General features: G+C 48.2%; 1 protein-coding gene across 5 annotated transcripts in view; it reads right to left on the reverse strand.

Moving 5' to 3' along the window:
- Nucleotides 1-23,794, reverse strand: part of Pbx4 (PBX homeobox 4) — a 35,019-nt gene extending 11,225 nt beyond the window's left edge. Inside the window, exons 1-3 of one of the 5 annotated variants that reach the window (XM_006252909.5) lie at nucleotides 23,521-23,638; nucleotides 8,634-8,764; nucleotides 1,039-1,112 (exon numbers count right to left, since the gene is read on the reverse strand). In XM_006252909.5, coding sequence (XP_006252971.1) covers nucleotides 1,039-1,087 — 49 coding nt within the window. In that variant the 5' untranslated portion in view covers nucleotides 1,088-1,112; nucleotides 8,634-8,764; nucleotides 23,521-23,638. Of the gene's footprint in view, nucleotides 1-1,038; nucleotides 1,113-1,842; nucleotides 1,929-8,633; nucleotides 8,765-23,520 lie in introns of those variants that run through there. The other 4 variants (XM_063275511.1, XM_063275510.1, NM_001108399.1 and 1 more) reach the window with 4 other exon arrangements.

The following is a 23,794-nucleotide window of genomic DNA, read 5'->3' on the forward strand; positions in this document are numbered from 1 at the left end:
AGGTGTGCACCTAAAGGGTGGCACTACATAATTTTGAGACAGGTTTTATAAGGAAGGCTAGGGTCACCTTGAACTTGAATCATCATGGCTCAGCTTCCTGGATTGATGGCCGGATTGTGCTATAAGGTATGGCCTTTTCTTTGCATGTTTATGTGTATATAGTGTGTGTGTAGGTGAGCCTTCATGTGTGTGTAGGCCCATGTTTGGCATCAATCAATGTTTTCTTTGATCATTACCATACACACACACACACACACACACACACACACACACACACACACAAACACACGCAGGCGCGCACAGAGTGTGTTGGTGTCTTGCCTGCATGGATGTTTGTGCACATGAGATCAGTCTGCTTGCAAGGTGGAAAAGGCAGCTATGATATTATGGATGGCTGTGAGCGACCACATGGCACTGGAACTTGAAGCCAGGCCCTCTGAGAGAGCAGCTGGTGCGGAGCCATCTCTCCAGCCCCTCCCACCTTACACACTGAATTAAGGCCTCTCGATTGTATCCAGAACCACCTGATTTGGCTCGCTTGACCCTGGATCCTACCTTACTAGGATTGCAGGCAGCCACCAGGCCCCGCCTCCCATTTACACAGATGCTGGGGATCAGAACTCTGTCCTCATGCATGCGTGCGTGCAAAGTGTTTAGCCACTGAGCTGTCCCCAACCACACGCCTCTTTTCATTTAACTTACTTTACTTCTTATTTGTGAGATGGGGCATGCGTGTGTGTGTGTGAAGGTCAGAGGCTGCCCTGCTGGAGTCGATGCTCTTCCTCCACCACACGGCCCTGGGGACCGAGCTCAGGCCATCACGTGGTAAGTGCCTTTATCCACTGAGCCACCCACCAGCCCCCATCTCCTTCCTGAAAGTATTGCTCTCCATGGGGATAGTGGGCACTCATGAGCTAGAATAAAACTGTAGGTTTTTGAATTTTGAAAGATGGCAGAATCATGTGCTGCCAGAGGGCTGTGAAGGGGCCCACAAGCGCCGCCCACATGAGGCCAGGGCGGAGTCTTCGAGCCGCCTACCAGTCTTCCCCTTGATCTCGCTGAGCACACTGAAGAGAGCAGACTTCATCCGATGGCAGTTCAGGGCATGCTTTCTGAAAGAGACAGTAGAGGCATGGTGAGAAGGTTAGCTCATCAAGGGAGCAGGGCCCCTCCTTCCCAAGAAACCAGGCCCGGCCAGCCAATCTGACACAGGGCCACACCCTGCGAAGACAGGGCGAAGTGTGACAGGTCACTTGGATTCATGCAATCCATGATGCTGAACTTTGATGATCAACTTTACTGGGCCAAGAAATGTTAGAGGCTGGGCATGGCGGTGTGAGCCTTTCAGACTCCAGATAGCATAGCCTGCGGAGTCTACCTTGAGTTCCAAGGTAGCCAGGGTTACAGGGTAAGGCCCTGTCTCAACAGCATCAGCAATGTTAGGCATGCTTTTCTGTGTTTGAGGGCAGCATAATGAGTCCAGGTAAGGCAGGCTGTGACGTGAACCGAAAAGAAATGCCAGCACTGCAGTGAGGAGGAAGACCAAGGAGTTCAAAGCCAGTCTTATCTACATGGTAAGGTTCGAGTTTGAGGCTAGCCTGAGTTACAGGAGATCCCGCCCCAAACAAAGCAAAGACTCCCCAGGAAACAGGAAGCTTAGATGGCTCAGGATCCCTGTGCAAACATAACAGCTTCAGTCCCATCCTTAGAAACCCGAGCCTGCAAGCTGCCCTCTGTTCATGGCTGTGGCCTGCCCAAGCCTGTCTACAGCCAGAGAGAAGAAGAAAATTAAACAAACAAACAAACAAACAAACAAACAAAGGGGCTGGTGAGACTGCTCACTGGGTAAGAGTGCCTGCCGAGCTCAGTCCGGAACCTCACACACAGTGGCAGAACTACTGAGTTGTCCTCTGATCTCCACAGGAGCAGCCACTCATCTGCACCCACACAAAATAAATGTCATTTAAAAAATGCATCTTAAAAACATGAAAAAAGGAAACAAGAGCAAAAAAGGGATAATCCAGGGGGAGGAGAGAAGCAGGCTAGCTGTGCCTGTGAGGAAGCAGGCTAGGCACGCCTGTGACGGCATTTCCAGAGGTGATCTCATCACGAAGCCTCACATCAACAAGCACTTCATATGACAGCAGTGTTGGCAGATGTGACCTCTTGGAGGAAGGCCTGGGGTGGGGAGGCCTGTGGTGCCAAGCAGACAACAGCCTTTAGGCCCCTTACACTGCCTCCTGCCGCCAGGACTGTTCTGCCTTGCCATGCCCTCTCTGTCATGGCCGCAGACACTTCTCTTTCCTCCCTTCAGCTGCTTACTATATTCGGCATTGTCTCAGAGGCATTGGGAAAGTAACATACATCGTTGTCCCTGCTAGATCCAAGGTTTGGCCTCCAGGCGGCATACTACCCAGGGAGGACAGAGGTGTGGCACACTGAGAACTCCTGCCTAGCCTCCTCCAGGCCCTGGCTCCCACCTCCAGCAAACAAACTTACCAAAGTAATTCTAATTAGGGATGGAAAGCAATTAAAAAAGTAATTCGGTTCACTGAAAGGTTGTACAGGCTTCTTCCCTCTCATCATTGATCTTTCTTTCTTTTTCCTTTATCTTTTTTTTAAAGGCTTATTTATTTTATGTATATGAGTACACTGTAGCTGTCCTCAGACAACAGAAGAGGGCATCAGATCCCACTACACATGGTTGTGAGCCACCATGTGGTTGCTGGGAATTGAACTCAGGACCTCTGGAGGAACAGTCAGTGTTCTTAACCATGAGCCATCTCTCCAGCCCTATCTTTCTTTTTTGATTTCATGTGTCCTTTTGCCTGCATGCATACCCATGCACCACATGTGTGCCCACTGCCCATAGAGACTAGAAGGTGTTGGATTCCCTAGAACTGGATTACAGATGGTTGTGAGCCACCATGTGGACACAGGGAATTAAACCTGAGTCCTCTGGAAGAGCAGCCAGTGCTCGTAAAGATGGGCTGGCCATCTCTTCAGCCCTGCATCAGTCTTTTAAGTAGCACTATAGTACACTACACATAGTAAATGGTACAAAAACTATTTACAGGGCCTAAAACTAGGAATTCAATCCCCAGAACCCACACAGTGGAAGGAGAGAACTGACTCCCGACAGTTGTCCTCCGACCTCCACACAGTGTGGCAGGCATTCACGCACACATGCACTCGTAGACGTAATTTTAAATGAACAACAACAGCAACTGCTTACAAAACACCTGGCCAGCTCCAGCTGTTGTGAGTCACAGTGCCCTCGAGGGTCACGCAGGTTCCATACGGATGTCCCACAGCTCGTGAGAACCTCGATACCCTCCAGCCGAATATGTAGAAGAGGACGGTCCTGTCAAGGCTTGATGCCCCAGTGTGGGGGAATTTGAGGGCGGGGAGGCTGGAGGGAGTGGGTGGGTAGGTGGGGGAGCACCCTCATGGAAGCAGGGGCGGGGAGGAGGGGATAGGGGGTTTCTGGAGGGGAAACCGGGATAACATTTGAAATGTAAATAAATAAAAATCCAATAAAAAAAGAAAAGAACCCTGATTCCTGTGCTTTTTACCTGTGCTGCAGAGTGGGCAGTCAGTCCTGGACCAGTTCTTTGTGGATACTGAGGGACGCTTTATAAATGCAACAGCTCCCTTTCCACAGAGAAATTTACATACTGCCAACGACTCATCAAAAACACCAGCTTCAGGGCTGGAGAGGTGATTCTGTGGTTAAGAGCACTTTTTGCTCTTGCAAAGGACCTGACTTTGATTTTCAGCACCCACATGGATATTCTTCACCACCTCCTCAGGCACTCATGTGGGGCAAGACACTCACACACACAAAATAAAACAACCCTAAAGATGTATTGAAGAGGAGGAAGAGGGCATGGCAAGGTCAGAAGCAACCCTCACCCTCCTGTGTCTCCACAGGCATGCACATCACCCAGGCCCCACTTCCTGCAGTCCCTGCACCTCTTTCTAGTGTCACACGGGCTGCAGTCAGGACCTCAAGTTTGTACAACAAGCCCATGGAGCCTAATTCCCTCTTCTGAAGCCTCTGGGTCAATGGCTTATGGCTCTGTCGCCATACGACCAATGACTGCTGCTGGCTCCAAGCACAGCCACTCATTCTCCCAGGAGCAGCCCATGCCCACTGGCTGCTGGTTTCGCTCTCTCTGCACCCAGCAACCATCAATCCCGTTGTCTCTGGATGTCCTTCTTGTGGACTTCTTACACAGATAGAATCATACAATGTATGCCTTATGAGATACGGCATGGGTCAGTTCACTCTTTGTCCTGGTTTGACTAACTTTAACCTGTGGGCAGAGGACAGCTTGCTTATTCATCCATTCCCACATCCATTTTTAGGAACTGCTTCTTCAACTTTGTGTGCGTGCGTGCGTGCGTGTGTGAAAGAGAGACAGACACAGACAGACAGACAGTCAGACAGACAGAGGAAGGTCAGGCATCTGTAGCTCCATCTTCTTCCTTTGAGGCAGGATCTCTCCCAGCAGCAGGAGTGTGTGTGTGTTCTGCCCACGCTCTCCTCCATAGGATGGCAGCCATCACGCCCCAGCAATCCCCTTGTTTTCAGCCCCACAGTGCTAGGATCACCGATGTGTTTGAGACCAGGTCTTCTCTCCGCTGCTCACCAAGTATTCTGAACCCTCAGGCCTCGCCCAGCCTTTTTTCAGACTTTCGTGTAGTCCAGGCTTCAAACTCTTTCGGTAGTTGGGTGACACTGAATTTCTGATCCCTCCTGCCTCTGCCCCGAGTGCTGGAATCTGGGTCTGGGTCACACCTGTTAAGCACTCTTAGTGACTGAGCCACCTCCCCAGCCCTTTTAGCTCCCCGGCACCTGGCAGAAAAGGTCTCATGTATAAGCTGGCTTTTTTTTTTAAGAATTATTTATTTAATGTATATGAGTACATTGTCAGTGTCTTCAGACACACCAAAAGAGGGTATTGATCTTGTTACAGATGGTTGTGAGCTGCCATGTGATTGCTGGCAATTGAACTCAAGACCTCTGGAGGAGCAGTCAGTCAGTGCTCTTAACCACTGAGCCATCTCTCCATCCCTACTCTTTCTTTTTAAAGATTTATTTATGTATGTGAGTACACTGTAGCTGTCTTCAGACACACCAGAAGAGGGCATCCGATCCCATTACAGATGGTTGGGAGCCACCATATGGTTGCTGTGAATTGAACTCATGGCCTCTAGAAGAGCAGCCAGTGGTCTTAACCTCTGAGTCATCGCTCCAGCCCCTATTTACTTAATTTTATCACCACTGTGCTTGTGTATGAGGGCTACATGTGTGGAAGTCAATCTGTTCTAACTATTGTCAAGACAGCATCTGGCTGGCCTCTAACTCCCAACCCTGCAACTAAGTCTTCCAGTGCTAGGATTACATGTATTCACTGCCTGGGTCCACACCTTTCCTTTCATACGAAATTTAATTGACTTGTTTGGGTTTCTCGATTGGGGGTTAAGTTTACTCCTTTTGCTTGTTTTGGTTTTCTGCTTTCTTGGAACTCACTCTGTAGACCAGGCTGGCCTTCAACTCAGGGATCCTCTTATCTCTGCTGGGATTAAACATGTGCACCACCACCTTCCAGTTAAATTTCAGTTCTAATAAACCATTTCCTAGTTCCAGGTTATGATGTATATCAACATTTTCTTCTGAGTGTTTTACAAGTTGTCTAGGTGTGACTGCTCATGCAATGGCTAAGGCAAACACATCACTGTTCATCAAGAGAGCCTGAGCTAAGATGATATCTACAAAATTAAAATAGTACAAGGTTAGCTCTTATTTAGATGTTTGATCAGTTTTCGTGTGCATGTGTATATATCTGTGTGTTTGTGTACACGTGTATATGCGTGTGTGTTGCTGGCAATTGAAGCCAGATACTCGAGCATGCTACACCAGTGCTCTACCATGGAGCCGGTTAGTCTCTGTCAACCTGATGTAGACTGCTGTCATCTGTGCAGAGGGTCCTTAGTTAAGAAGGTGCCTCTAGGGGTTGGGGATTATAAGCATGAACCACATCAGGCTGTCTGAAATATTTATATTTAGTTTTAAAAAATTGTGTGTGTGCGCGCGCGCCGTGCGTGATTGCGTGTGCGTGTGCGTGTGTGTGTGTGTGTGTGTATGTGTGTGTGTTCCCTAACCCAGGCCCCTCCTTGCACAGACTGGGTAGCTACCTACAGAGTTGAGTGGGGAGCCCCTTTTTACTTATTATTTCTAGTTTGGGACAGCATCTTGCTAAGGTGTCCAGGTTGCCCTTGAACTTACCTGTCCCAGCCTCCTCGGTCTCCCACCTGCTGGGGTTACAGGCACAGACTGCACAGCCAGCCTGAAATACGTTTTAACAAGATACTTTGTGGGCTGAATGTGTTAGTCCACACCTGCAATCCCAGAGCTCAGGAGGCAGAGGCAGAAGCACGCGGATCTCTGTAAATTCAAGGGCAGCCTGGTCTTAGCAAAGACACAACAGACCTTTAATTTGGACGGTGGATCTGCAGGACCTTTGTGTGGGAGTGAAAGGGTTTGGGATGCTGGGCCTTGAGCAGTGGCCATGGAGGCTTCATCAGGTCAAATGTGCAACCCTTGAGCTACAGGCAGAGCCAGTAACTCTAGGCTGAGGAAATCTCCACAGGAGGAGCTGGGGACCCAGGCTGAAGTTCAAGGACTTTCAAAGGTTACATGGGAGGCAGTGGAACCCAAATGTCAAAGAGGAGGAGCAAAGGAAAAGCAGGGCAGGACAGGGTACCTCCTAGTGTTGACTCAGTGAGGGCGGAACACAGAGACTGAGGAGAGGGTGGAGGTGTGGGGAAGTAAAACAGCAGCCACACACTCGGCCATCTTGTCTCGCAGGAGAGCAACAGGAACCAGCATGGAATGTGTAGGCAGCTGGGTTTCTACTGTTCTAAGAGGCTTGACCGAGCTGGGGTCAGCTACTCCCAGACAAACACCTGCCTTGCATAGGACCATCAGCCATCCTCTGCAACAATTCACCTCACACAATACCCAGGCTTTCCCTGTCCTCAGTCATCATGGGGCCAGATCCTAGACAACTAGACACCTGCTAGGACCCAGACTAGAGCAACTCATCTCTGTCCAGCTCCAGGAAGGTTCAAACTGGTCTGCCCAGCCCAGCCAGTTCATTCTGGAGAAAATCCTACCAAAGCTCTGGGCCTCTGCCTAGACAGACAGACACACATACACAGACAGACAGAGAAACAGACCCACTCCTACCATGGCTGTGTGTGACTTTGCCTCTTGGGAGCAGTAAGCAAACTTTTCCTTCAAAAGTGCTTGTCTCCATGTGTGTCAGCCTGCCACACTTAATTCAAACAAATCTGTTACAAATCCAGTCAGGATGGAGGCAGAGAGGTGTTTCTGAAGTTAAGATACTGCACTGCTCTTACAGAGGACAACACAAACTCTGTTCCCATGTTGAGCAATACAACACCTGTAACTCCAGCTCCAGGAGATCAGACGCCCTTTTCTGGCCTCTGGGAACACTGCATTCACACTTCCCACAGAGACAACACACACGCACATAAATACACACAAATAAATAAACGTTTCTCTTTTTGGTGGTTTTGTTTGTTTTGTTTTTTGGAGAGAGGATTTCTCTGTGCAGCTGTAGCCATCCTGGATCTTCTTCTATGGACAAGGCTGGCCTCAACTTAGAGATTTGACCTCTGCCTCCCGAGTGCTGGGATTAAAGGCTTGTACCACCACTTACAGCAAGATGGTCTTGTGTGTGTGTGTGTGTGTGTGTGTGTGTGTGTGTGTGTGTGTGTGTACACACACACACACACACACGTTGGTGTTTTTGCCTGCATGTATGTCTATGTAAGGGTGTCAGATCTCTTAGAAACTCTACTTTATGGCATGTGGCCACAGGCATAGACAACTATGATCTGTCACATAGGTGCTGGGAATTGAACTCTGCAATTGAACTCTGTTGGTCTTCTGCAAGAGCAACACAAGCTCTTAACCGCTAGGCCATCTCTCTAGCCCCAGGATGGATCTTTAAAAAAATTTTTTTAAACTAACTTTATGTGTATGACTGTTTTGTCACACACATGGTGCCCACAGAAGTCAGAAGGTGGCACTGGATCCTCTGAAACTGGAGTTATTGTTTTTGAGCCCCCATGTGGGTGCTGGGGATTGAACCTGTGCTCTCTGTAAGAGCAACAAGTGCTCTTAACTGCTAAGCCACTTCTCTAGCCTTTTCCCTTTGAAAACAGGGTCTCAGCCCAGCCTGGCCTTGAATACACTCACTATCTGAGGACTGAACAAGACGAAGTGCTAAGCCCAGGCAAGCATCTGCTAATGTTTAGCCTCCAGCAGGAACATTCCCGATGAGTCATGCCCTAAGTCCCTCACTAGAGGATTCTGGGAAGGGCTCTACCTGAGCCACACCCTCAGCCATTCTCACTGGAGGAATGCTAAGCCTGTACTTATCACTGGCCCATGTCCCAACAGCTGCCTTCAGATCACCAAAGCACAGTCCAGTGAAACAGCCTTGGAGTGCAGAGTGTTACTGGGAGGGATGACCTCATCCCTCGCCATGACTTGGCAAACCCTAAGGTGAGCCATGACAGCCTCACACTCTTACCTTGACTCAAAGCAGAACCTGTGACTCAAAATGTGGCTGCCATGTTATCTCACAGTTCATGCAGCTGATGAAAAGCCCAGTGCCTCGCTTCGAAAGAGCCACAGCAGAGAACTCGGGGTGGCGTCTAGGAGCTAAGGGTTAAAGGCCAGGGACATCAGTCTTACAACTGCAGGGAACGGAATGCCAATAACTACAAGGGTCTGAGAACAAAGCAGGAACACCCCAGTCACTCTTTCTGTCCAGCTTGTGAGAGCTGTGCCCAGATTCTTTTTTTTTTTTTTTTTTGGAGCTGAGGACCGAACCCAGGGCCTTGCGCTTGCTAGGCAAGGGCTCTACCACTGAGCTAAATCCCCAACATCCTGTGCCCAGATTCTTGACACAACAAAACTCTAAGATCACAAATGTACGGTTTATTTTTTTAATTATTATTTTATTTTGGGAGGCTGAAGAAATGGCTCAGAGGTAAGAGCATTCATTACCTTTCCAGAGGACCCAGTACCCACATTGGCAATTCACAACCATCTGTAATTCCAGTTCCAGGAGATCCAGCGCTTTCTTCTGACCTCCTTGGGCACCAGGCACACATGTGGTACATACGTGCATGAAGGCAAAACATCCATACACATTAAAACAAAAGAGTAACATTTAAGGAGGTTTCATGATTATGTGGTTTTAGATAGGGCATCTTTTTCCCTAAAACTAATGTAATTCTCCTGCCTCAACATCCCGAGTGCTGGGGTAATGGATGTCTAGCACCACATCTGGCTAGTAACATCTTTTTGTAGTACTGGGATGAAACCTAGGACCTTAGGCTTGCTCAGTTAACACCATTGTCCCCTTGGCCTCCACCCCACTACCATGCATGTAAATTTCAGCAACTACTTCAGATGGGATTTGTTTCACAGCAACAGAGAGCCGATGGTCTCCAGCTGACTTCAGACCAGCGAGTAGACTGTGGGAAGGAGGGAAATGGGGTCAGTGCTGAGCCACCTGGCTGGCCTGGATGTCACCTGGGTGGTGTGTATCCTTACTGCTTCTCTCTCTCTCTCTCTCTCTCTCTCTCTCTCTCTCTCTCTCTCTCTCTGTCTACCTTGGAATTCCAAGTCCTCTGCCTCCAAGTGCTTGAATGCCAGGTCAGACATGGCCTTGGCGGGGACAGAATGACACAGTTCCTGTTAGGACAGGGCCAGCAGGCCTCCAGGAGTGTGGATGGCTGCCTTGGGCACAGGGCTTGTTTGTGTATAATGCCCATATTTGACATTCCTCCTTTAAGGACTGGCCTCCCTGCTAATGTTGACTCCATGATAATCAGACAGCACAAGTCCAGGAGCTAAAGGTGTGGCTGATGTCTCGGCAAAATGGTAAACTCTGGGACCTTCAGGACAGCCCTTTAAGGCTGTAGGAAAGAACTCTAAAAGCATGAGTTTGAAAAGATATATTTCTCAAAAATAAGGATAAAACATGAATTATGAGGAGCTTCATGAATCTAAAGGCAGCTGCATTAATGAGCTATCCCATCTTGTCAGAAAGATACAAAGGCAGGCAAGTTCCTGAGTTCAAGGTCAGCACAGCAAGTCCCAGGTATGGTAGAAATCGGTAATTTTAGGACTGGGTCCCACCCAGATATCTTATAATGGCTGGCTTAACAGAGGCAGACAGATCTCTGAGATCTTTGGCAATGTTAAAAGGAAATGTGTGCTTGCTGTCTCCTGAGTATTAAGGGTTGGGGGTCTTGGGATGCTGATAATCAAAAAGAGACCTGGAGTAAACTGGATTGATATGTAAAATAAAAAACTGGGTTTATGATCAGCCGGAGATAAGCTATCCAAAGAAAGTGTTTAGAACTGCTTGGAGAACTGTCTCAAGCTGAATGGAGACAGACAGACAGAGAGCAGAGGGAGGGACGAAGGGAGGGAGGGGGAGGGAGAGAGAGAGAGAGAGAGAGAGAGAGAGAGAGAGAGAGAGAGAGAGAGCTAGCTGGAGGTCTCCAGAGAAAGACCTGGAAAGCCATCTCCAGCAGAGCATAGGCTTTCAGCCTGGAGCTTCCATTTCTCTTGAGTCTCTTTCTTTCAGACACCCCTTCTCTTAGAACCCCTCTCCAACCTGGGGCTGGTCCTCCACACCTGGCACATTCTAATTTTCATCTCTTTATTCTTTCTGGCTCTTTCATAAATACTGACGATTTCAGTTTGTTTTGCAACACTGTTACTCTTGGGGAAGCCTGCTCAAAGATTGGGGTCATGCAGAGGCAAGAACTCTGCACATGTCTCTAAAATCAGACTCCCAGGGACTTAAAATCTGACCTCCCCAACAAAAGCAAGCTACCACATAATTACTTAGAACTGTTTGGAAATTACAGGTAAAAATCAGGAGCTGTGATATCCTGTTGGTAGAACAGGGGTTATGATTGGTATAACTCTGCTCCTTGGTAACACTGTGGTAGCCTGTTCCTAATGCTCCTCTCACAGACACTGAGTAAGTAAGCACTGCTGGGGACACAGCACCAAGCTTCATTTCTCACCGTTGTTCTATGTGAGTCTAAGTAGTCTGAATGTACAATTTTAGAATTGTTTTTTTTTTTTTTTTTGAGACAGGGTTTCTCGTTTCTCTGTGTAGTCCTGTCTGTCCTGGAACTCAATTTGAAGACCAGGCTGGCCTTGAACTCAGAGACAGGCCTGCCTCTGCCTCCTGAATGCTGGGATTAAAGAGGCATGCACCACCACCTCCTGATGAATTTTAGTGTATATGCTATGTATGTATGTATGTATGTATGTATGTATGTATGTATGTATGTATGTATAGTATGGGAGTGCATGTGCATGTGAATACTGGTGGCCTAGGATGGAGGGCATGAGCTTCTGAGCTGTTGTGAGCCTTCCAGGGTAAGTGCTAGGAGCTGAACCTGGATCTTTTGGAAAAGCAGCATCCTTAACTCTGGAGCTATCACTGGAGGGCAGTTAAGCATTAGTCAGTTTTTCTGTCTGCCTTTCTTTCTTTAGTTTTCTTCCTTCCTTCCTTCCTTCCTTCCTTCCTTTCTTTTTTTTTTTTCAGGAGCTGGGGACCGAACCCAGGGCCTTGTGCTTCCTAGGCAAGCGCTCTACCACTGAGCTAAATCCCCAACCTCCCCCCCCCTCTCTCTCTTTCTTTCTTTCTTTCTTTCTTTCTTTCTTTCTTTCTTTCTTTCCTTTCTTCAGTTTTTGTTGGAGACAAGATCTCACTATGCACCCCTGGCTGTCCTGGAACTCACTCGGTAGACCAGGCTAGCCTCAAACTTAAGAGATCCACCTGCCTCTGCCTTCTGAGCACTGGGATTAAAGGAATGCACCCACTGTACCCAGCTTAAAAGGGTTCTTAATGGCAGCTCCACATGAGTTGTAAAAGGATTCTTAGTACTTGGGGCACACCTTTCTTTCATGATCTTTCACTGGGCAGTGAGGCAGCAAGGTCCAGAGTCCTAATGTGTATCTGTCAACATACTTCTCAGTCAGGGCTGAACCAGGGTCCCCCACAGATCCCTACATATAGAATATATCTGGATATACAGACACATATCCACATAAATACAAATAAATAAATAAATTTAAAGCCCAGGAGTGGCTACATAGCCCGGGGTTAAATGTCAGAGGAGGGCAGACTGAGAGCTCACTGGCCACGCAGTGGAACCAAAATGGCCAACTTCAGGTTCAGTGAGGACCCCATCTATAAGGAATACAGTAGAGAGTGTTAATGTAGGACACCTGGTGTCTTCCTCTGGCCACACACACACACACACACACACACACACACATACACACATACAAAGACACATACACACAAACATAAACATACAGACACACACACATGGACAGAAACACACAGACACAGGCACACACATACACACACAAACACACATAGACACACACTACACAGACATAAACACACACACAAACACACACAGACACACACACACACTACACAGACACAAACACACACACAGACACACACATACACACACACAGACATACACAGACACACACAGACACACAAACACACACAGACATACACAGACACACACAGACACAGATACATACACAGACATACACATACAGACACACACAGACATACACATACAGACACACACAGAGACACACATACACACACACAGACATAGACACACACACACACACGCGTGCGCGTGCACCCCTCAAGATTGTTTTCTAGGGGCTGGGGATTTAGCTCAGTGGTAGAGCGCTTACCTAGGAAGCACAAGGCCCTGGGTTCGGTCCCCAGCTCCGAAAAAGAGAACCAAAAAAAAAAAAAAAAAAAAGATTGTTTTCTGCTCTCATTTAGCAACTTCAGTTGCACAGCGCAGCTGAGACAGGAGCTCTCCCCCAACTGGTCTCCCTTCTGAAGGGGGTTCATGCTTACCCTGGCATACATGCTTACATGCATGTAGCCTGCACTGCACAGTGCAGTGTGTGTCTTTGTTTGAAGAGCACTCTATACCTCTTCCCTTTAGTAATTAAAACCAAGATGACTCTGTAGGAACTTGCTGCCAAACCTGATCCCGAGTTCAGCTGAGGAAGGACTCTTGTAATTGTCTTCTGACCCCTGCCCACTCACACACAAACGATAAAACAATAAAAATTTTACAAAATTTAATCTGTCTCTTTAGTACCACAAAAAGTGAATTATCCTAGGACATACATTTTTAGAAGTCAACCAATGTCCAGGGCCTAGAAAGATGACTTAGTGGTCTTAAGACACTGTCTGTTCTTGCAGAGGACCTGAGGTCAGTTCCCAGAGCCTGTGTCATGACCACAAAAGACAGTCACTCCAGCTCCAAAGGATCCAATGCCTTCTTCAGGCTTCTGAGGGCAGCGCCACCCCCCTCCCCCTAGCAGATACACTTAGACATGGACACATAAATTAAAAGACATAAATCAAAAAATCAATGTAGTCCATCATATTTATAGGCTAAAAAAATCTCGCAGATGGAACCTGCTAAAAACATTAGCAGATGTCGGTCCCGCCTCTTCACAAACCACTGGAGAACAGAAGAATCCAAAAGCATCCTTAACTTACGAAGTACCACTGAGAAACCAGTCAGGAACACTGGGGCATGCCTGTAATCTCAAGATTCAGAAAGCAGAGGCAGGAGGAGGACCTTGAGTTCAAGGTCAGCTTGGGCTACAGAGGAATACCCTGCCTCATGAATCTCCTGCCACAGAAGGGTAGCACAAGATGTGATCGGGGAACTGGGGAGCCTGAGGCAGGAGGAACCAGAACCATGCCCTAAAAACTAAAGCATTAAACAATACCTAAAAGACAATGGCACGTCAGGCAGGACACTCTCCGGTGTGCCAGTATGCAATCGATTAGACATCGAGCGGTCCAGGCCAGATCTGTCAATCACATGCAATACAGCCTACTGCCCTTCTGCAGAGAGAAGCGGGAGGAGGGAGCAGCCTTATGCAGTTGTGATGTAGATGGAATGTTCTGAGTGGTCTTGTTTCCTTATGGTGCTAGGAATGGAACAGCGGGCCAGGCAGGTAGGTGCTCTGTCATTAAGCTGCCCACCCGCTAATTCGTATACGGAGACCTAGTGCCCAGAAGTAGCATATTTGGAAGTGAGGCTTAACTAAAGGAGCATGAGCTGAGAGTGAAAGCCCCCGCCCCCACCCTTGGAAGAGAGAGCCCAGGCGGTGGATCCACTGCCCAGATGCAGCCACGCCCGATGACCTGAGTCCCATCCCTGGACCCACAAGGTGCAAGGAAAGAACCAATCTGTAAGTTGTTCTCCGGTTGTCTATGTGCTGAGGTACGCGCGCAAATAAATAATGTCAAAAGGAAGCTGGTGGAAGGAAGACTAAATTAGTAAAGCCACTATAGAAATTCGTGGGGGTTCCTCAAAACAATTAAAAATAGAATTACCATATGACCCAGTTATGGGCGTCTACCCCAAGCAGAGACACTTGCACGTCCATCCGTGTTCACGTTGCCCTATTCCTGATGGCATGATGGTGGAGGTGCCCACCAGATCCGTGGGTAAGATAAACCCAGTGTAGGGCTGGAGAGATGGCTCAGAGGGCAAGAGCATTGGCTGCTGCTTTACCAGAGGACCCAGCTTTAACTCTCAGCACCCACATGGTGACTAGTGACCACCTAACTTCCGTTCCAAAGGGCCCCAGGCACACATGTGGTACACAGATATGCACATAGGAGACACACACACACATACAATAAAAATGAATAAAGTAAAAACTGAAAAAGTTAAAAAGTTGTACATACACAATGGAAGATTATTCAGCTATAAAGAAAAATAAAATTGTGAATTTTGAAGGAAAATGGATAGCTCTGGAGAGGGGTGACAAAGTTGGAAAAACAGGGGTTCAAGTCCCAGAATCCACATGGTAGCAGGAACCCCAGTGCACAGTGTTTTCTGACTTCACATGCTCCCAACCCTCCAAAATGGATGTTAGTCTGAGGTAGCAGGAACCCCAGTGCACAGTGTTTTCTGACTTCACATGCTCCCAACCCTCCAAAATGGATGTTAGTCTGAAAAAACAAACAAACAAACAAAAAGACAAAAAGGTCTCTTTCCTTCTATCAGACCAAAGTCTGCAATGAAAGTCAGTGTGAGTGAAGTCCAACTCTGGAGAAGAGGTCAGGGAGGGCGATACTCAGTGATGAGAAAGAATGGAAGGGGGTACAAGAGGGAAAGGAACCACAAAAGCACATCATGTTCAAGAATGTCATTAACATCTAACATATTATGTTTACTTAAAATAAAGACTTTAAAGGGTCCTCTTGAGAAGAGGGGGTGTTGGGTAGGTTAAGGCCTCAGAAAGCACCTGGCCCCTGAGCCGTCTGGAAGCAGGAAGCAGCCCTCACCAGGCCTGCAATCTGCGGCTGCCTTCACTGCTGACTGTCAGGCTGAGTGACCTAGGGAAGTCAGTCAGACTGCTCAGAACCACTAAGATAAGGTGCCCGTGCCACAGTATGGGCTACAGAGGCCTGCGTCTCCAGACAAGCAAGCCATCAACCATGCTGCTTTCTTTTTTTTTTTTTTTTTTGGTTCTTTTTTTCGGAGCTGGGGACCGAACCCAGGGCCTTGCGCTTCCTAGGCAAGCGCTCTACCACTGAGCTAAATCCCCAACCCCACCATGCTGCTTTCTACTCCCACCAGGCTGCCTGGAGTCACCCCGAAGCAATTCCCAGACTTAGGGTCTCACACTGACTTCTCAGGCAGCTCATTATGCTGAGTCTGTCAGCTCTTGCTGAGTGAAAGCTTCTTGGCTCCTGTAACCAGGATTGCCTTTAAATTTCAGAACTTCTGTCGCCTGTGGAGTCCCAAGAAAATGCAGCCAGCACATAATGTCCTTGGGGAGGGCCCAGAACTTTTAACAGACATTCAGAGACACTATGACTCAAACACAGATGGAGGACCTGCAGAGACCTCAGCCCGAAGAGATAACCTTTAGAAACTGCTCACCAAGGAGTGGGGAACAGTCGAGACGATGACCTATGGCACACTGAAGAAGCCAGAAGCCAGAAAAACCTCCCATGTGCGTGGACCAGTGGGGTATTGTGAAAATAGCTATACTGCTAGAAGCAATCTACAGATTCCACGTAATCCCCACCAAAATTCCATCATCAGTTTTCACAGAAACAAAAAAGGCAATTCTGTACTGTGAAGGCCTCTTCCTAGCCCTGGGGAGGCAGAGGCAGGAAGATCAGGAGTTCAAGGTCATCCTTTACTACACAGTGAATTTGAGGCCAGCTTGGGATACCAGAGACACTGTGTCAAAATCTAGCTCCAGGGCTGTTGAGGTGGCTTCTGCAGTAAAGGCGCCTGTCACCGAGCAGAGGCCTGAGTCAAGGACATCCTGCAAGGTGTCTTTTGTCTGCTTTCACAAGTGCTCGAAAGCATGCATAATATAAAAGGCTGAGTGTAAACAGACCAAACCATCACAGCCCATATCACAGCAAAGGAAAGGACCTGCTTTAAAAGAGAGACGTCCCTCTCCCTTTCTTTCCCTACAGGCAGCAGAAGCCCGTCAGGAGCAGCACCTCATTCAGATGAGTCTTAGTCACCCCAGGAGCTTGTTTGGAGGTCAGCAGGGGCTGCAGCTGCTCTATGCTGGAGACAGGAGCACAGTCCTCTAGACTGGGCGGGGCCAACATGGAGCAAGATGGGAAGGGACACCGGCTGAGCCAGCCAGTTCAGCCCATTCAACCCGGCTATAAATGGGTCACAGTCAGCTAACACTCACCCACCTTCCTTCCTTCCTTCGCTGTTTCTATCCTTTCGTCTTATTGTACGAACTGGTGCTCACACATAGGGACTAGTGTGAACTTAAAGGTGCATTACAGTTTTACTTCATTTTAAATCTTTTGAGAAATGTTTTTTGGATTTATTTTATGTGTGTGGGTGTTTTGCCTGCTTGTATATACGTGCACCATGTGTGTGGCTGGTGGCCAACGCGGACAGAAGGTGCTGGGTGCCCTGGAACTGGATCTAGGTCTTCCACAAGAGTGACACCTTCCTAACCTCCAAGCCATCTCTCTAGTCTTCACTTTGTAGTTTGACTTCTAGTAAATAATTCCCTTGATTTTTTTTTGAGCTGTTATATTGTTAAATTTCTAACAATTTTTATTTAGTGTACTCTGTGTGTGTACATATGTGGAAGTTAGAAGTTAACCTGGGGGAGTGGGTTCTCTGCTTCTACAAAGTGGGTTCCGGGAAGTCATCTCAGGCTGTCAGGCTTGGAAGCAAGTGCCTTTACCTGCTGAGCCACTGCACCGATCCCGATCCCCATTCTCCTGTCTCTAAGCACACTTGACCCAGCCCCTCAAGTGCTGCAACACTCAGGAGAGCAGGCCCTGCACCTCATCTGGGCTCACCCTGCTATCATGGGCGAGGGTGACCAGCCTTGAGGTCATGTGAAAGGGGAGCTGGGGCATTGGGTGAGCGAGCCAGGACAGTGCTAGAGGGCTGGCCATGGAGGTGTGGGTGAGGGAGAGCTGGCCATGGAGGTGTGGGTGAGGGAGAGCTGGCAGAGGGCTGGCCATGGAGGTGTGGGTGAGGGAGAGCTGGCAGAGAGGCTGGCCATGGAGGTGTGGGTGAGGGAGAGCTGTCGGTTGACCAGCTCAGCTACCACGCAGGCCCGGATCCAGGGCTCTGAGTCAGCCCACCTCAACCTCTACCCCATCTGTATGAGCTGGAGCACACGAAGGGACCGGTCCTGCAGATCCAGTGCTGCAGGATCTCCATGCCACAGGGCAACAACAGGACATCTGAGAAATCCTGGTGAGGATCCAGTCAGTATTGATAAGTGTAGAAGTCAGAGGCCTTGAGCCAGATCAATGATTCATTGCAATGAACATTTGCAAGTAAAGAAGTGTGGACAAGAGGGTGGTATACTAGGGGACAACTGTGACAAGCTATGGCTTCCACAAGGACATCTGACAGGATAATAGAGGTGAGAGGCCTCACATGGTGGGTGGGAAGCTCTTGATGCCTGGTCCAGGCAGGAGAGATGAAGCTGGCTCAATCTACTGCACTGACAGGCTATCAGGCTGCAGCCAGGGTCCCAGCATCTAAGAGGCAGCCTTATGCAAGACACAGTGGCAGATGCCCTTCACACATCTCCCTGTGTACTCCGGATTTGTTTTTATTTCTGTGTGTGCAAAGACACAGAGGCCAGAGAGATCAGAGGATCCTTTGGATATGGAGGTACATAGGAACGGCCCAACATGAACACTAGGAACCAAACTGGGGTCCTCTACAACAGCCATGAGAGCTCTTAGCCACTGAACCACCCCTCCAGCCCCGCTATGCACTTAAAAAAATACATTGTGTGTATGTGTGTGGTGTGTATGTGTGTGGGGTGTGTGTGTGTGTGTGTGTGTGTGTGTGTGTGTGTGAACATCATTTCTGTTACTATGATAAAATACACTGACCAAAAGCAACTGAGAAGAGGACATGCATTTGTCGCATACAGCCATATAACCCCAGGTTACAGTCCTTTACTTAGGGAAGTCACAGAGGTGGGAGCTTAAGAAGGCTTGCTACACCACAATCCATCAGGAGAAGCAAGGGAGGAATACTGCCTGCTGACTGCTTTCTCCTCCTACAAGTCAGGGCACTCACTGACAGGCACAAAGTATGACAGGCGCTCACGCGCGCGCGCACACACACACATGCACGCATGTTATTTCTTGAGAAAAGGTGTGAGTGAGTAGTTCAAGCTGTCCTGAAACTCACTGTGTATCCCAGGCTGACCAGGATCACTCAAAGCGATTCCCTTCAATTTATGTCCTTTCCACTACATTTATTGTGCATGTGTGCACACACGTGTGTGTAAGCATTCAGTGGTACATTCATGGATGCCCGAGCACAGCCTTTGGTTGTCAGTTCTCTTCTTCTACTGCTTTGGTCCCACGCATTGATCTCAGGTGAGCCAGGCTTGGCAGCGGGCATCTTGACCTGCACTCCCATTTGCCAGCCCCTCCCTAGATTTTCAGTCTGTTGAGTCTGAGGATACAGAACCCCAACAACAGAGAGTTGGCTATACTGTGAGGAAAAGACCCAGCCAAGCTCTATCCCTCTGGAGTGGAGACAGCTAAGGACTGCAGCTTTCTCAGGACTTGGGTGATCTTTATTTTTTTATTCTTTTTTAAAGATTTATTTTATGTATATGAGTACACTGTAGCTGTCTTCAGACACACCAGAAGACAGCATCAGATCCCATTACAGATGATTGTGAGCCACCATGTGGTTGCTGGAATTGAACTTAGGACCCTTGGAAGAGCAGTCAGTGCTCCTAACTGCTGAGCCATCTCTCCAGCTCTTGGGAACTCTTTAGAACTCTGAGGTTCTATCAGGAAAAGTACAAAGAAGAAAAGGAAACCAGAGCCTCCAGGATCTCAAAAGCTACACACAAGCGTCAGGGACCAATTTTCACAATTATTTTAACATAAAGAATAATACTTCCTTTCCTATTATTGTTATTGTTGTTGTTTTGTTATTTCACAGACCCTGGCCTTAGTATGTAGCCCAGGCTGACCTTTTTTTTTTTTTTTTCGGAGCTGGGGACCGAACCCAGGGCCTTGCGCTTCCTAGGTAAGCGCTCTACCACTGAGCTAAATCCCCAACCCGAACTGATGTCTTAAAATTTCATATAAAGAGGTAGGAAACCAAATTTAGTGACACACACCTTTAAACCTAGTACTTGGGAGAAAGATGCAGAACAATCTCTGTGAGTTCGGGGCCAGCCTGGTCTACATAGGGAGTACTAGACCAGGCAGTGTCATATAATAGATCCTTTCTTAATAACCAACCAAACAAATGAATGAATAAATAAAATGAATGAATGAATGAATGAATGAAGAGCGGGGCTGGAGAGACAGCTCAGAGGCTAAAGCAGTGGCTGCTCTTTCAGAAGGCCCAGGTTCAGTTCCTAAAACTCACACAGTGGCTCACAACTATGTGTAATTCCAGTTGCACATAAAATGTCTTCTTCTAACTCTGTGGGCATCACGCATGTGTTCAGTGTTCGTACATGCAGAGAAAACACACATACACATGAAACTAAAAATAAATCAAAAACAACAACAGCCCAAAAGAGGTTGGGAGCTATGGCAGGAGCGGCTCAGTGGGTAGAGGACCTTGCCACCGAGCCTGACGACCTGAGTTTCATCCCCAGATCCCACATGGTGGAAGGAAACAGGTGACTCTTGCAAACTGCACTCTGACCTCCTTACGTGTGCTGTAGATGTGCCACATGCATGCATGCACACATAATAAAAATAATAAAAATGAACTTCTCCTCCTTAGAATAAACACCCTTTGGAAACTGTAACTAAAAGGAGTGGATGAATTCCTTTGTGAACACCAGCCCTCTTTGTAAACACAATAAGCTGCCTTGTGAAAGCAAAATGGATTTTAGCAACTCTGCCTGCCTCACGCTGGATTTGGGGACATGGGACAGGTGATCTGAAAACCATTTTTTTGTCTTTTCCTATTGAAATTGGAATGGTGGCTGGGGAAATGACTCGGCTGTGAAGAGCACCGGCTGCTCTTGCAGAAGATCTGGGTTCCACTCCTACAGAGCAGCTCACAACTGTCTGCAGTTCCCGGGAATCAGATGCCTCTTCTCACTTCTAGGAGACCAGACACATACTTGACATGATACATTCATGCAGGCAAAATACCCAGGAATCTAAAAACAAATCTTTATAAAACCCCAGACGTCACCTTTCTTTCCTGGGAACATCTTTTCCCAGCTCCTGGGACCTCTGAATGTCCGGTCTGACCCTTTCCACCTGGCTTCCCACAGCATGCCAGCATCCCCCATCGCTTAGCCACAGTCTACACAGCATGCCAGCCTCCCCCATCGCTTAGCCACAGTCTACACAGCATGCCAGCCTCCCCCATCGCTTAGCCACAGTCTATGTGTGCGGATATATGAATATATTCCTACTTCCTGTCTCTGCCCCAAACCCCCAAGCTCACGATGTTGGAAGCAAGAACAACGTCAGCCCCCAAGTACAGTGTCCTGCACACAGAAAGTGCCAATAAGCATTAATCAAGTTCATTTTAAAAATGGGTCTTGGGGCTAGCAAGATGCTCCGTGGTTAGGAACATTGGCGATTCTTACTGAAGACCTGGGTTCAGTTTCTAGCACTCACAACCATTTGTATCTACAGAACCTGACAACTTTTCTGACCCCCTCGGGCATCAGGTCTGTGCATGGTACACATAAACACATGTAGGTAAGATATTCATATATGGAGGTTGGGGATTTAGCTGAGTGGTAGAGCACTTGCCTAGCAAGCACAAGGCCCTGGGTTTGGTCCCCAGCTCCGAAAAAAAGAAAAAAGAAGAAGAAGAAAAAGATATTCATATATGTGAAATAAAATGATCTTTAATTTTTTAAATTAAAAGGTAATAAAAATGGGCTCTGAAGTCAGATGTAGTGGCATGTGCCTTTAATCCCAGCACTCAGGAGGTAGAGCAGGTGGACCTCTGAGCTTGAGGGTAGCCTGGTCTACACTGTGAAACCCTATTCAGGAAAAAAAAGGGGTGGTGGCTCTTCTTCAGAGAATGGAGGGTAGCTCAGTCAATCAGCGAAGTGGCTGCCTTGAGTTCCCTAGAATCCATAAATGACGAAACTTGGTGTGGTGTAACAGCATCTGTGACCCTCACCCTGTGTGTGGTGGGGAGGTCAGATAAAGGCAGGACGCCAGGAACTTTAGCTAATCTGTCATTTCTGGGGTCAGTGAAATCCTGTCTTAAAAATACAATAGTGACGCAAAAGCAGGCGAATCTGTGAGTTTGGGGCCAGCCTGGATTCAAGAGTGAGTTCCAGGACAGCCGGGGCTACACAGACATCCTGTCTCGAAGAACAGCAATAACATCAAGGAGGCAGAGTGTGGGCACCAAATAACGGCTCCCGAGGTAGCCTTTGGGGACCTATGCAAGAACTGAATCCATTCTTGGCTTCTTCCCCTTCTACATCTCCGGAACAGCAATTCTGCAGTCACTCCAAGTACAGGGAAACCCGAGGCAGGAAATAATCCAAATCCAAATTTGATCTCACGAACCCCAGAGCGGAAGGAAAGAACTGACTTCCTCAAGGCTTCTGAGACCTCATACACCTGACTCATTCCATACGACAAATAAATGTAAATAAAAAACCAGAGCCCAATTGAGGAAGGCTGACCTCTTACCTCATACACACATGCACAACGTGAACCAGTGCATGCACACACACACAAAGCCACGTGTATTACACACGCATACGTGAAAGAAAAATTTTAAAATGGGTCCCTGATGGCTGGTGCATGCACAAAACCCTGTGTTCAATCCTGAGTACCACAAGAGCTGGGTGTGGGTTGAGGTAAGAGATCTTCCTGGGCTATACATTGTGCTGTAGGGTGAGTTTCAGGCTCTCCCAAACAAACAAAAGACAAATAAATGTTTTTAAAAAAGAATCCATGGGGTGTGGTTAGTGGGTAGCACAGATCTCTCATCCCAGTTCTAAGGAGGTAAAGGCAGGAAGACCAGGAGTTCAAGGCTATCTTTTGTTTGTTTGTTTGTTTGTTTGGAATCCGTGGGTGGTTCAAGACAGGTTTCTCTGTGTAGCCCTAGCTGTCCTGCAACTCGCTTTGCAGACTAGGCTGGCTTCGAACCCACAGATCCTCTCAAGTTTATCTTTTAAAAGTGAGTTTGAGGGGGTTGGGGATTTAGCTCAGTGGTAGAGCGCTTGTCTAGCAAGCGCAAGGCCCTGGGTTCGGTCCCCAGCTCCGAAAAAAAAAAAAAAAGGAAAGAAAAAAAAAGTGAGTTTGAGGCAATCCTGGTAATAAAAGCGCCCGCCGGGTTGGGGGTGGTGCACTGGAGAGATTGCTTAGTGGTTAAAGTGCTACTCGCTACTCTTCCAAAGAACTTGAGTTCCCTACTCACACATCACACATATACACATAAAATGAAAACTTTAAAAGAAGGGTACCCTCTATGTCCACCCAGCTCCCCCTATCCTTTTCTGAAAGTTCTCAACGGATCCTTCATAGATCATTCTAGTACAGCTCTTCAGTCGCTTCTCTCCAACTGTGTCTTGCAAACTTGCAGTCTTTGCCCTACCTCCTCCCCACATCCCCCTCCCACAATAACAGATCACTTATCCTTACAATGTCTCGTGTTCCCAGGGCCCGGTCTTCACCTCCATAACTCTGACGCCCTCTTTCCTCACGAAGTCACCCTTTATTTCAGGACAAGCTCTTGTATATCCTTCACTCCCTCTGGCCCGAGGCCACTCCGCTTGTCCATCACTCCAAGCTCAGCTGCACCTGTCCCCATCCTCATCCCGCCTCCGCCCCTTTCCTTACTGCCCGGGATCCGCACCTGGCCTGAGCCTCGTCCAGGCTCTGGTCGGTGATGGCCATGATTTGCTGCAGGACGTCGCTCGTGTCATGGCCCAGTGGAGCTGTGGGCGGCGAGCGGCGCGGGGCGGGCTGTGGCGGCACGGGACGCAGAGGGGCGGCCATGAACTACGGGCCGAGCGAGCGCAGAGGGACAGGTCCGATCCCGGAGCTTGCGCGCAGCAGCTAACCGCCCTGGACCCAGGGACCACGCCTCCTTCAAGCCCGCCAGCCAATCGCCGCTGTGCACTGCTCAC

The sequence above is a fragment of the Rattus norvegicus genome, chromosome 16, assembly GCF_036323735.1.
Source record: "Rattus norvegicus strain BN/NHsdMcwi chromosome 16, GRCr8, whole genome shotgun sequence".
In the NCBI taxonomy this organism is placed as follows: Eukaryota; Metazoa; Chordata; class Mammalia; order Rodentia; family Muridae; genus Rattus; species Rattus norvegicus.